At 30.9% G+C, this 14568-nt stretch overlaps 1 protein-coding gene and 1 long non-coding RNA gene across 2 annotated transcripts in view; both read left to right on the forward strand.

The window, feature by feature from the left end:
- The first annotated feature begins 492 nt into the window (after nt 1-492).
- Nucleotides 493-4337, forward strand: LOC143083146 (uncharacterized). The gene is made up of 3 exons (XR_012980566.1): nt 493-1642; nt 2133-2233; nt 3505-4337. It is a non-coding gene; the product is annotated as an uncharacterized LOC143083146 (long non-coding RNA).
- Nucleotides 4338-11953: 7616 nt separating this feature from the next.
- LOC143078868 (uncharacterized) overlaps nt 11954-14568 on the forward strand; it is a 48713-nt gene continuing 46098 nt past the window's right edge. The window contains exon 1 of the mRNA XM_076254289.1: nt 11954-12655. Coding sequence (XP_076110404.1) covers nt 12604-12655 — 52 coding nt within the window. The 5' untranslated portion in view covers nt 11954-12603. The remainder of the gene's footprint in view (nt 12656-14568) is intronic.

Genomic DNA, 14568 nt, shown 5'->3' on the forward strand with positions numbered 1-14568 from the left:
AAAAAAATATACCCTTACTGTTACCAAGGTTTCGTTATTACTATAATTATACATTCCCATTGCAATATGAGAATACAAGTGTTTGCTGGAATGATTTAGTTTAAAATATGTCCTTAGTTTATATAATACTGATTATAATATAACGTGTGGAATAGATGGTATTTACTAATGTGATCATGTATCCGATCAAGGTAAGTAGTAATCATTTAGCTGTTGTACTATATATAGAATTGTAAAATATACCACCATAAACAAAAAAACAATTCCACAGGGGTGTATATTACAATTACTGTATATTCTTGTTGTCAGTCAAGGACAAAATCTTAAAATCAAAGGTTTAAAGTAATTAGAACATAACAAATTACTTAGCACTGTTACATACAAAAAAAATCAGTGAAGTGTTGTTGTGATAATATAGAGATGATAAGACGAACTGATACGTTCAACAATTTATTAAAACTTTTTTTTTAAAGTTAACGAATATTATAAATATTTTCCTTGTATCATCATCTAACAAGTACATCATCATATTTAAAGTTGATTGACTATATTAAATCGAAAGGAGAACATCATATATGTATGTTATGCAAAATGCAAAAATACCTTCTTTTTATTGATCGTCACTGGTGAGTGTCTCGTATATAATACGGCCGTCAAGAGTTTATTTACAGTACACCAAGATACGGATGTGCTTAATGAAAAACACATTATAGGTTTGGTAGATTTAACAAACATTTTTGTAGGCTTATATCTGATTGTGTTGCCTTAAAGAAAAGGACTTATGATTAAGATCAGCTCGTAACAAACTTTTTCCTACCCTGAACTTCTTCAAATTTATATGACACAAATTTAGAGTTTTGACGGAATAAAAACAAGATTGGTGTACCATTAAACACGTACATTACAGTATAATCATTCTTTTTTCAGTATTATGATTATACGTTTTCATTGCAATATGATAATATAATTGTACGCTTGAATGGTATAGTTGAAAATAGGTAAATAGTTTAGATGAGTCAGATTACTTTCGAAAGTGTCGAATATTTTGTTTCTAAAAATATGATGATTTATCCCATGGAAGGCATCATAATGTCTCGTTTAATAATGTATGACATTATCATTTACTATTTTGTTTTAACGTAAACCTATTAATAAATAAGCAACCTCATAGAAAACAAAATGATTATCGTTCTAATGAAATTGTTATGAATAATGATTCAATGTTGATGTGTTCGAGAATACAAGTTAAATTTTTCTTTGCAAACATAGACATGCATAAAAAGGAGTATTCATGCATGTTGATTTGTGGAAAAAAATATATGATCGATCAACTCCTTTAAAGCTGTGCATTCAAAAGTAAAATATTGTATTTTCTAATTCAGAATCAATTTGTTTCCGTTTACATGGTTTAAGAATAACACGTTGAAATTATCTTTTTACAATGAATACAAATGTCAATGAATTCATCTTTAAGTGTAAATTCAATATTTGTGATTTTTTTCCCATATAACTGTAAGCATTTATATTTACAAAAGAAATATATGACTTAACTATAATTTTTATACCAAGACCTCGTACAATTTGTTTTGATGAAAAAATTTTAGAACACTTTTGGTTTCTGGTTAAAGAAAATTGGATGACGGTAAGTTTCTATGTAACAAGTAAATCATAAATTAATGTATGACAAGAGTACTTCCCTATTTTAAATGGGTCAGGTTACTTAGAATTATTTACGTGTGTGATTATTTTCATTAATGCGATACCAGGTATGTCTACATTTATTATGTACTAAATATAAAGTTATAGGTCAAGCGCAATGCAGAATATTTATTTCAAAGAACAACATATATTTTGTTTTACTTAAACGAAGTAATGCAGGTATCAAACAATTGATACATGTACTTGTTATTGGATTGGCTACCAAACACTTTGACCCCGTTAATAGTAACAATTTGTTTTATTATATAGACAAACTGTTATATGGCTACGTACATAATTCGTAGAGCTCTTCAATTCAATGTGCAGGTAGCATCCGCATTCTGTCATCATTTGTATTTAGAATGTTTTTAGAATGTTTTACTTACAAGGAAATCAACTTCTAATCCATACCATTATATTTTTTTTCATATCAGCAACATATCAGTTCTGGTCGTACCTGATGGTGACAACAAAATCTAACATGTTTTTGGGATACTGATCTTTACAATTTATCAATTGACTGTCATAGCTCAACGTGAGTAAATATTTGCCTTCGAACTTTTTGAAGACTATATATTATATGTACAAAAATGTATTACCCTAGCCTTTCATTTTCTAACGTTTTCCAAATATGATTGCAACGACACAGTTCATGAAATAGTAGAAATGTATGACACCTCTACCATAGCTCCACTGAAAAAGTAATTGAAAAGTTTTATAAAATCTAATCGGAATGCATATTTAATTACATAAACAAAACAATATATTGGGTAAGATACATGCAGAATATATTTTAAAGATGATTTATCTTTTCTTAATTGATCAATGTTTGTCGCTAACCTACATTTTTTTACAATAGAAGTAATTTTGCTTAAATGTGTTGCGTCTATTCAGATTCTTTTACTTATAACAATATATCGAGAGCTTGTAAGTTGAAACAAAGTGCAAAAAATGTATTGTAATAGGTTTTAGTTACACAACGGCATTAATCGAATAAAGTGTTAAATAAAAGAAAAATTACAAAAATACCAAACTCCGAGGAAATTTCTAAATGGAAATTCCATTAACAAATGAAAAAAAAATCAATTATGAAGCACACACAATGAATGAAAAATAACTGTCACATTCGACTTATGATATATATTGTCTGTTATATACAATGGTCTATTAAATCTGGTTGTATAGCTGACTACATCTTTTACTTGTTGTATGGCAGTGAACCATTATATTATGATTTTGATAACTTAAAAAAAAACAAGTCAACAAAGAAACAAAATGCATGAACTTCAGATTTTCAGTAAGTGGAAAAGTCTTAACTTTTAACAAACAGATCATGTAAATTATTGACACCTATATACGTATGTTCTTTTACCGTTGTTTTACTGAAAAATTGTTTGATGACATCTCCAGAAAATAAAAATAAATCCTCGAGTATAATGATAGATCGGTTTCGAAAAAACAAATCTACTCTTTATAATAACAAAAGCATCATACTTTGACATCAAAGTGCGTCATGTTAATAAAGAGACATGTTTTCGTTAAGTATATAAGATTGTTTTATTTCATCGGTTATTGACTTTTTTTCAAAATAATTGTGTATTAGAAGAGCATATAGTATAGAAGTATAATGAATGAAGTTTCGTTGTTATCCTACACATATAACGTTTGTTGTTCGTGTACAATCCATTTAAAAAAAGCCAATTCATTATTGTGCATTATGCAAAAATATACTACAGATGAGGATAATAATATTTTTTCGAATATAGTCACGCATGTAAATGTATATTAGTTTTTTATCTATTGCAGTTGATTTCCGGTTTTCCGTATTCGAGGATCCAACCTTTCGTACATTTACGTATAATATCATATCATTTATGTGAGAGTTAACTAAGTCTGGAATCGAGAATGGGGAATTAAATAAGGACAAAAAAACAACAAAGTTAGTTAAAAAGCAAAAATATAGAATAAAGGATCATTATTCTCAGAGCATATATAGTGTCTCTGGAAGAATCATGAGAATAAATAAAAACTAAATAAAGGATATTCAATCAATTATCTATTATTTATAACTCATTCACATTTTGTTCCATTCATATAAATTAAATAACTGTGCTGAGGGGGGCATGATGGTGAAGTTTGGAAAATTGACAAACGAGAATTACTCTAAATCGGAGAATAATTAAATGTAACTGTTAGACAGTTAGAGTGTAATAAATAAAATATCACGTACATTTATTTTACAAAATGAGGTCACAGAAACGTCAATCAGTCATTTTGAAATTCAAATTACAGTAACACATGGATAGACTGAGGATGACAATCATGACATCTTCCGAAAGCGACACAGGATTGAGCAAGAATGTATTGACTTCTATTTCACAATTCCACGAGACAGAAACGGTTATACTCTATTACACTTTCATAAAAAAAAAGCAATATTATTTACCTACGAAAACATGTGTTACCCAAAACGCCTCAGCCTATTTTAACTAGAAATAACATAGCTGAATGATGATCCTCAGTCAACATAAGCTCTAGATACGAACCATTTGTTTGAGAAGGCAGTCTGAGATATTTGAAAGAAAAAATCTGACTCTGGTTTTTGCCTTTTAAAAACAAAAATTATGGCCGTATCTGGATTGAAATAAAATTGAGAATGGAAATGGGGAATGTGTCAAAGAGACAACAACCCGACCAAATAAAAAAACAACAGCAGAAGGTCACCAACAGGTCTTCAATGTAGCGAGAAATTCCCGCACCCGGAGGCGTCCTCCAGCTGGCCCCTAAACAAATATATACTAGTCCAGTGATAATGAACGCCATACTAATTTCCAAATGTACACAAGAAACTAAAATTAAAATAATACAAGACTAACAAAGGCCAGAGGCTCCTGACTTGGGACAGGCGCAAAAATGCGGCGGGGTTAAACATGTTTGTGAGATCTCAACCCTCCCCCTATACCTCTAACCAATGTAGAAAAGTAAACGCATAACAATACGCACATTAAAATTCAGTTCAAGAGAAGTCCGAGTCTGATGTCAGAAGATGTAACCAAAGAAAATAAACAAAATGACAATAATCCATAAATAACAGCAGACTACTAGCAGTTAACTGACATGCCAGCTCCAGACTTCAATTAAACTGACTGAAAGATTATGATTTCATCATATGAACATCAGGCACAATCCTTCCCGTTAGGGGTTTAATATCATACCATCATAACATATATGAGAAGAACATAACCCGTGTCATGCCAACAACTGTTTTTAGAATAAATGTGTTTAGTTCCGATGCAAAGACCTTATCAGTGACTCAATATTAACGCCAAAATATGCAATCTTTAATGACTTGACAACAGTATCGTAATTATATCCCTTCTTAATAAGTCTATTCAAAGGTTTTGTAAGTTTCTGAGGTGAATACTGACACCTTTTGTGCTTTATAAAGAATATTTCCATAAAAAAATTGGATGTGAAATACCTGAACGTATTAGAAGTCTGCATGTTGAGCTATATTTACGAATGATGTCTTTATACCGATGATAAAATTTAGTAAATGTTTTGACTAGTTTGTGATATCGAAAACCCTGGTGTAATAATTTTTCAGTAATACATAAATTTCTCTCGTTAAAATCTAAAACATTGTTACATACACGAGCGAATCGTACAAGTTGAGATATATAAACACCGTAAGATGGTGACAAGGGAACGTCACCATCTAAAAACGGATAATTAACGATAGGAAATGAAAAATCATCCCTTTTATCATAAATTTTAGTATTCAGCTTTCCATTAGTGATATAGATATCAAGATCGAGAAAAGGGCAGTGGTCATTGTTAGTATTAGCTTTATTTAAAGTAAGTTCAACAGGATAAATTTCATTAATATACATACTGAAGTCGTCATTATTGAGAGCCAAAATATCATCCAAATATCTAAAAGTATTATTAAATTTGTTAATCAGATGTTGTTTCGATGGGTCTTTGCTTATTTTTGTCATGAATTGTAACTCATAACAATACAAAAACAGGTCCGCAATAAGTGGTGCACAGTTAGTTCCCATTGGAATTCCGATAATCTGACGATATACGGAATCCCCAAAGCGAACAAAAATGTTATCTAGTAAAAATTCAAGGGCATATATAGTAACAAAGCATGTCCAATTAACATAGTTTTTTTGTTTATTGCTACTAAAAAATGACCTAAAAGAGTTTGAACATATATATTCACATTCTGATTTTTTGAATGCCCATTTAATTAGGTGTGTGAATTTTTTCTTAATGAGAATGTGAGGCAATATAGTATACAGGGTAGAAAAATCAAAACTTTGAACAGATTCAAAATCACCAATATCAGCATGCAATTTATCAAGTACTTCCAACGAGTTCTTGACACTCCAAAAGTAATTTATTCCACTATTTTCGAAGGCCTTATTTGAACAATTTATTATCAGGTTTTTAATTGTACCAAGTGTGCTGATAAGAAGAATAGACAATTTAGTAGTTGAACAATGGCTTGAAGACGAAATAAATCTATATTTGTAAGGGGTTTTGTGTAGCTTCGGAAGCCAATACATAGTTGGGACTTTCATTGTATTTAGCTCTGCTTGTAAAGCGGTGGCTAAAAGTTTATGTTTGTTACAGATTTCGTTTTCTGAAAATGGAGTCAGTTGGAATGTTGGTGAATTGGTGATTTCCTTTTTCAGAACCTCAATGTAAAATTTACGCCAAACAATAATAAGATTATTAGCAGCTTTATCGGCCGGGACAAAAACAGATTCCTTGGCTAGTTCTTTTAGTTTATGTTTGATACGAGAAATAGGTTTATTGAGGTTATTGTTAATAGTAAAATGTTCTTTAAAATGTTGAATACGTATATCAACTATCTTCATTACTGAATTAAAAAAAGAGTCCAAAGATTTTTTGTCAGCTTTTTCCCGTTTTATCCATTTCATACAGTAAGTATGGAGTGAGTCGTGGATGATATTACGACACTCATTCCAATTAATAATTGACGGTGGACGATATTTAGGTCCTTTACTGAGGAATGATTTTAACTCTCGGTCTTGAACGATGTTAAGATCTCCTGTTATAACATGGGAAATGGGTCCATAGATATATTCGAAATTACTGCAATTACATGAAGTAGGTGTATTTTCACTGATATTAACATCTTTATACAATTTACTATAATTAAACACAAATTTCCGGGTAGATTTCTTGTAAATATAACAAATAAGAGGTAGCTCAGTATTGTCAAAGTATCCAGGAATTTGTTCTTTAACAGAATGGTCGTTAAATATACCGGCAATATTTACAAAATCAAAGCCTTTATTGACATACTTAATTTTAATAAAATGTTTTTTATGATCTTCAGGGCGATCAATTTTGGGAAATAATTTAGAATAACAATATGCCATAATAATTTGAACAATTTCATACTTAGGACTGCTATATGAAATTGTGTTGCAATCCTCCAAAATTTTATTTAACTTATTAACCGGTAACGAACAGAGTTTTGTTAAGAGATAATGTCTGCCGTTGTTTTTTGAAATAGAAATTAGGTCCGAAATATTGGTATGATTGGCCCGAAATTTTCTTTGATTGCGATTTGTTCTACGACCGTGAGAACGTTTTTTACGAACAGTTTTAGAAACTATATCCAAAATGTTAACGGAATTGGTTCTAGATATATTACCAATTCCCATGATATTATCATTTAGACCGAGAGGGTAAACTGTCTGTAATTTTTTAATCCAATTTAATTCAATTATTTTCCGTGATTGTACAAACTTTGAATGCGATTCACCAGGCTGCTTATTTACTACTTCTAAAGGTTGAACTGCTAAATATTTAAAAGGATGGTTGTGCTTCTTAAGGTGTTGGTAAATGATGTGAATTTCACGTGAATAATCTATCGTAAAAATCATGTGAAAAATTTAATTTAACTTCATGTCAACAAAATTTGCCTGTGTAATTTACACATGTGTTACACATGCGTTTTACTATACATGTGTTACACATGCAAATATCGCATGTGCCACATGCGTTATCCAACACATGCGTGACACAGGTGTATTTCTGACACATGTGATTCACATGCGTGTATTACGCATGTGTACAACACATGATTCTCATGCGTGGCAAGAAACATGTGTATTACGCATGTAACACACCTGTGACACATGCGTTTTTAGGCACATGCGTGACACATGTGTGGCATTTTTGCCCTAGTATAATCGTGACTATTGCATGGTTGAACAAACATATTTTGGACATGCATGGTTGAACCCGATAATTAAAGTATATATAAATAATATTTATATTCCCAATTTATGATAATTGTAACTCTTGATTTCATTTAAAATGAAAAACTCCCTTAGTACTTCCAATATAAATAAACTTGATCTCGCACATTCATGGCAACTAAGTTTCACTTTCCTTCTGCATTCACGTTTATAATGCTATCAAGTCGTTAACAGTAAGAGATGACATCAAAAGATCGATGTACGATAAAAAAAAACTTAAATCAAGTAGTTTGGGGGGGGGGGGTCAACATTGCTGTAAGTTTTGTTAATCTCAAATCTATTTTACATATATCTCTATTGGTCAATCAATTTTTCCAAAATTAAGTTAAGAGGGGGTGTGGGGGTCAGTGAAAAAACTATATGAATTAAGTTTTTTTATCGTTCATTGAACTTTTGATGTCGTCCCTAAAGCACTTGAAATATAAGTATTTCTAATTGTACAATCAAGTAGAGCGATATTTTTATTGTTCATTGTTAAGCTGAAGATCTAGGGAATGCACCATTTTATTTTAAAGATACGAAACAAGATACATTTGAAAGTGTGAAGTCAATGTGATTTTTATTTCGAATATACAGCAACAGCTTATTTGACAAGAAAACGGATTCATTTTTGAAGGAGGAGGGTTCGTAGTTAACTATATTGTTTTATGTTCTGCAGCTTAGATGGCAATAATTCTACCGATCTTCAATCTTTAAATAACATTAACAACACTCGCCTTTTGAAAAATGTGGGGAAACCTCATTATGACAGGAGATTTCATTTGCACTTTTAAAACTGCTATAATAGTTCTATTTTTATGTGTTTATACATGTACAGTGTAAAATTCTAACTAGATTAGGTTGTACAAATATGGAAACCAATTCAAACATATAATTGTTAAGATTAATCAAAACATATTATGTTATCATGATTGTCATATATTAAACAGATTTTGTTCGTTCATTTGACAATACAAATAATAAGGTTAAATATCTGATAAAAGTTTCACATAAAAACTGGTAGCAATAAACATGAATACATGGGTGCATTGAATAATGATCATGCATAATACAAATATCAGTTCATTATACATGTATCATAATATTCAATTGTTATAGTCAATGTCATCTATACGAAGTGCATGTATCTATTTTTCTTGAATGACTGTCCGATTTGTGGTACGGTAGATACGGTATAAAATAGGAAAATCTCTTTTAAATTGTCCATAAAACTTTTATGTAGATTTGAGAAGGATTAAAACATCGTGGTAATTTACATTTGAAGGCCAATTGTAAGACATATAAAGAAACGAATTGAATTTAAGTTTTCTTCTATTTATTATTTCTTCGTTTAGGTTTTTCTTTGCATATATGTACATGATGTAGGTTCAGAACCGATCATCTAAGTTTAATGTACAAAAATGAAAAAGCTAAATATGAAAATAAGACGATGTGGTATGATTGACAACGAGACCACTCTCCATAGAGACTCAATGACACAAACATTAACAACTACAGATCTGTTAAGGTCACTGTATATACGAACGTCTTTCAACAATGATCAAAATCCTTCCTGCAAAGTCAGCTACAAAATGCCCTGAAATGACAAATGTAAATCAATTCTAAATTTATTTTTGATATGTTTTCAAATAGTATTGAAAAACAGATTTAATGAGGAAAATTTATCTATAGTCGGGAGTAAATGATAATCAAAATCTCCCTAAAATAGATATATGTAGTGCTGCTGACCCTAACTATTATCATCATCATCATAGTACAGTTGGTTTCTTAAAAATTGCAATAGTCATAGATAAAGTGATCTTTTCCATTATGTTTTGACAAAAATTTACTTAAATATACTCCGTAATGTGGCTTTCTTCTTTGGAGTAAAAAAGCTCGTCAATGGTTTATCTAACGTGCTATGTGATGCCTTATGTGTCTACTGTGTGTCATATTGTACGAGAAATTTAACAAAGGAGTAGGTCCGGTAAGGGCCGATTTTGGTCTCAAATTTCAGGTTCATCTAGCGAAAGATTTTGGACTCTTTTTAAACACTTAAGTGTCTATTTCAATTGATTTTATTAGTTAACGTAAAAGGTTTTAACTGATTTAGTCCTTAAAAACGCTCCGATTCAAGTCATATATAATAATTTCTATCAAATATGCAAACAAAAACGTCACTTTAAAGATGGTTTCTGTCAAAAATGAAAGAGGCCGCATCCGTGTTCATCCTCAACCTTTATATATGTAATGTATTAATTTCAAATACAACCAACTTTGCAATATCATGAATGAACACGAATGCGGCCACTTTAATTTAAAAATGAAACCGTCTAAATTTAACTAAAATGCTAAAATTGTGAAGATTTCAGTAATTTAGCATGACTTAATGATGCTAGTACCCGATATATGTGTATTGTATTGTCGAAAACAGCCCATATTTATGTAGCAGAAGCATTCTACTTTCCAGTGAATAGCTAAAAAATTACATTTTCACAATTTTGAAAAACTGCTATATTTGGGGACCAAAAAGGGGTTTACTGAACCTTTTTATTTTGAGGACAACTAAAATAATTGTAATGTCTTTTATTTTATTATAGTATTTATGTTATAAATTGAGCCGTTAGTTGAATTTGAATTTCCTTATACTTTCCTTCCTCGTCTCGAACAAACTGTAAGCATGTGTTTTAATGTAAATGAGGAAAAGGTGCGTTTATCAATCATTAAATACTTGACTGTTAAGTGCGTATTAAATTAAATCGGTCTGATATACGTTTGAAAAAGTATTTGTCTAGTTGCGAATGTACATGCTTCTAAAAATGACATGTTATACTACATGTTGATTGAACACTTAAACAAGTTAAAGCAAGTAAATCACAACTCTCTCTCTCTCTCTCGATTAGCCTCAACCTTGTTTTCCAATCACCCATGCTGTTTAACATCATGATACTTATATTTACCAAAGTTGTACAAATATCGAAACAAATTGTTGCCTTTTAATGTACACGTAATTATGGTATTATAAATAAATGTTTGATTAAATATCTAAATGAATACTGGTAGAATTCCATGCACGGGCAGTTAGTCGGTATTTAAAGTTATTCGAATCATTGCACCATAGTGTCCTAGTTACGGCTTTTTTTTAATTTCTTTCGCTTTGGTATTTTCGTAAAGAATCTGATGTACGAACACACAACCAAAGAGGTTGCTGAATCCACTTTAGGTCTTTTTTTGTGACCATTAAAATATAAACTATATAGTGTGAGTTAAAAGAAGAAGCGACTAATAAATCTGACAATCTTTTTTCCGGGAACGAAGTTCATTTTGAATTCAATTCAGACATTGACCAAGAGATTAGAACAAAACACTCTACAGAGTCCAGGTATTATCATGTAATCGATCTCACACCAAGTACCGAAGATGAAAAAGATAATAAGGCCAACAAAAATGCATGCTCTCGGAGAGGAACACAGAACAACAAAGGATCAAACGTGCACAAGCTATGTATTAAACAGGTCTGCGGTTTCCCTGTTTGTATCAGCTACCAGTTATACTAGTGCTCCTGACAGGAATGTCCGTGCCTAAAGTAGATTTTTCCATAGATATAAAGATTGGTTTTGAAGCTTGGTTGTATCTTTAAAAAACTTATTTCGAACGGGATAACACATCCTTTTTTTACAGAGATGTTGTTTACCGACCCCGGAAAGTGAGAAACGATCATGGTAACTTTATCGATTCTTTAGATAAACTTATTCTAAACGGTCATCGACTCAACAATGTAATTAGATCTTTGAATATTGTTTTTATTGGTAACAATATTGATTTTGTTATTAGTAAATTAAAATCAAGCTAAATATTATTTTTATATACATATGCACACTCATAACTCTACAATATGTCAATACTTATACTTAATCCACGTGATGTGTAATGTTTACTGATTGATATTTTAGTCCTAGATGCCTGATTCTTTTCTGTTAGTTACTATTTGCTTTGAACTAGCTGTCAGTAACTGCGACTACTCGCAGATCTGTACTTAGTGTATTTTTGTTGTGGGGATGTATAAGTATACTGCTACGTCCACTCTGTTTTTGTTAGATGTATTTCTAATTGTATCCATCTGATGAGTTGAGCCTTTTTCATCTGGTCTTTATTGTTTTTTCTTATGTTGTATTTTTAAATGTACAGCACGGTCCAAGGTTAAAGTAAGTGTTGGCGTCTTCAAACTTGTTTAGCCCCGCCACATTATGTATGTTTAGCTTTTGATTTTGCCATTTGATAAGGGCCTTTCCGTCTTTGCTATAAGTATGGCAAACTATTATAATCGTAGAAAAAAAGATCAAAGTTTTGTGTTTTGGAAGTCTTTCTCTCACTATGAGTCGTAGTCGCTTTGAATTTAGGTGATATGTTCAGCCTAGCCTGATAATAAATTTTGCAGTTATATCATGCTGCGCACAACGATGACTCTTTTATTTACATGATTTTATATTGTATTCAAAGTGGTACATAAATTCACTTCAGGAAACAAGTTGATGCTACAGTTTTAATTATACGTTATATATGTTATTTTAGCATACCATTAAGTCCGACTGAACATATCGGACGTTTAACATCAAATATGTTTGTGCTACTTTTTCACGCAACTGCATTGCTGATAGTTACAGCTCAAAGTAAGTTCTGTTTTATTAAATCCAAACTGTGTTAACAGGATTGTAATACATTGTTTATGATAATTGTCAAATTACACTTCATGACTTACACTTCCACAAGTTAAAAAAAATGATTTATCACTTCGTAAGATTTCAAACGTTTATTTTAGAGGATATTCTTTCACTTGTTATCGACTTTTTTGCATATAAAACTTATATTATCTTGTATCAAACCATAGAAGTGTACAGATCAGATATTTGAATAACATTATAAAGTCAGTTTTCTTTTAACTAAGAAAGTTGAAAATCAATTCAATATTGATAAAAATGATCACAGAAAGACAGGGGATATGCTAGTATGTTTTCACTTATTCACATTTATATATATATCGATATGAAAATATGTAACAAATTAACAAATTAACAAATAATATTTAACACGTTATTTAGTCAATTTATCGAATGATGTGTAATCGTACATTCTGCATTAAAAGCGATGCTCCTTGTGCATTAAATGATCCAGTATTGTATACAAGAAGGCACAACTGAAACGATGCTGAACAAGAATCGCATGGTTGGGAAGGAATCATTAGAAGAAAATACTTTTCATGTCGATGCATTCCACATTGCTTGCTTTCAATTTAATACGATTCCATCAGGTTTTGTTTTTGTTTTCGTCGTGTTTGTAATCTGTAGCTAGTACACGTTTCTATTACACCTGACTTATATTGTTTGTTTACAATTATCATAGCTTATTGAAAGTAACTAAACAAATCTTGAGCGGTTTCTCTATTGATACAGGTACTTGTGCTGATTATTTCTTAAACTATATCACATGGTGTTCATTACCTCATGCGTCAGATATGTTTCGTCTGGGTTCATGAGAATGTAGACTTATATTTTCAAGACGACGAAAAACATTGTTTTCTAGACTCATGTAGATAAATGGCGTGATTGAATACTAGTATCAAAGATTTTCCTGAATTTCCTATACATGTTATAAGATTTGTTACAAATTTGAACAGGTGGACTTTTTAGACTTCGTTTGCATAATGAAAGTTGGTTCTACGGGCGGATCATGAGTTTTTGTCACTTTACCTCGCATTTATAAATACTTAAATGACATCATTATGATTATTCCTGGAATTTTTGAAAATGTGTCATGCATTATACATTCACATCGAATACTTACATTACTTGCAATTGTATAATTGTACCAATGTTACTGTATCGAATGAATCTGTAGACTCTTTTCTAATGTACATGATATTTCAAACAAATGTGTGGTACAGTAATTTCTGAATGAAAACACATTATGGAGGAACTTATGTTCAGGAAATGATAATATACACACCCATTTTTGTTGTAAGAGGATATAGTACATATAGCATCGAGCATGTTCATCGAAGGCTCTTGTGACATAAATATATTACAGCTTGAGTTGTCATAGTCATTATCTCATTTAAATGAGCAAAATTTAATAAATAAGATGCAGGGTCTAAAGGGATTTTCAGGAACCTGTTGTTCAGTGGTTTTTGTTTGTTGATGTGATAATCATTATGGTGATTCATAAGTGTTTCTCGTTTCTCGTTTTTATATAGATTAGATTGCTGGTTTTCCTGTATGAATTCTTTACACAAGTCAATTTTGGGTCCTTTATAGCTTGCATTTCGATGTGAGCCCAGGCTCAGTGTTGAAGCCGTACTGTGATCTATAATGGTTTACTTTTTGTGACTAGAATGGAGAGTTGTCTCATTGGCACTTATAACACATCTGCTTATATCTATCTACGTCAACAAAATAACACTTTAAAAATTCAAAGGTAAATAGAAATTGTTTTTTTATGTTTATTCTATCCTGTTTACTTGTTCAATTGAACCCATTATTGTTGCATTAAAGTTTGATCATTAGTGCGTATTATGTTTGCTTTACTT

The sequence above is a fragment of the Mytilus galloprovincialis genome, chromosome 1, assembly GCF_965363235.1.
Source record: "Mytilus galloprovincialis chromosome 1, xbMytGall1.hap1.1, whole genome shotgun sequence".
Classification (NCBI taxonomy): domain Eukaryota; kingdom Metazoa; phylum Mollusca; class Bivalvia; order Mytilida; family Mytilidae; genus Mytilus; species Mytilus galloprovincialis.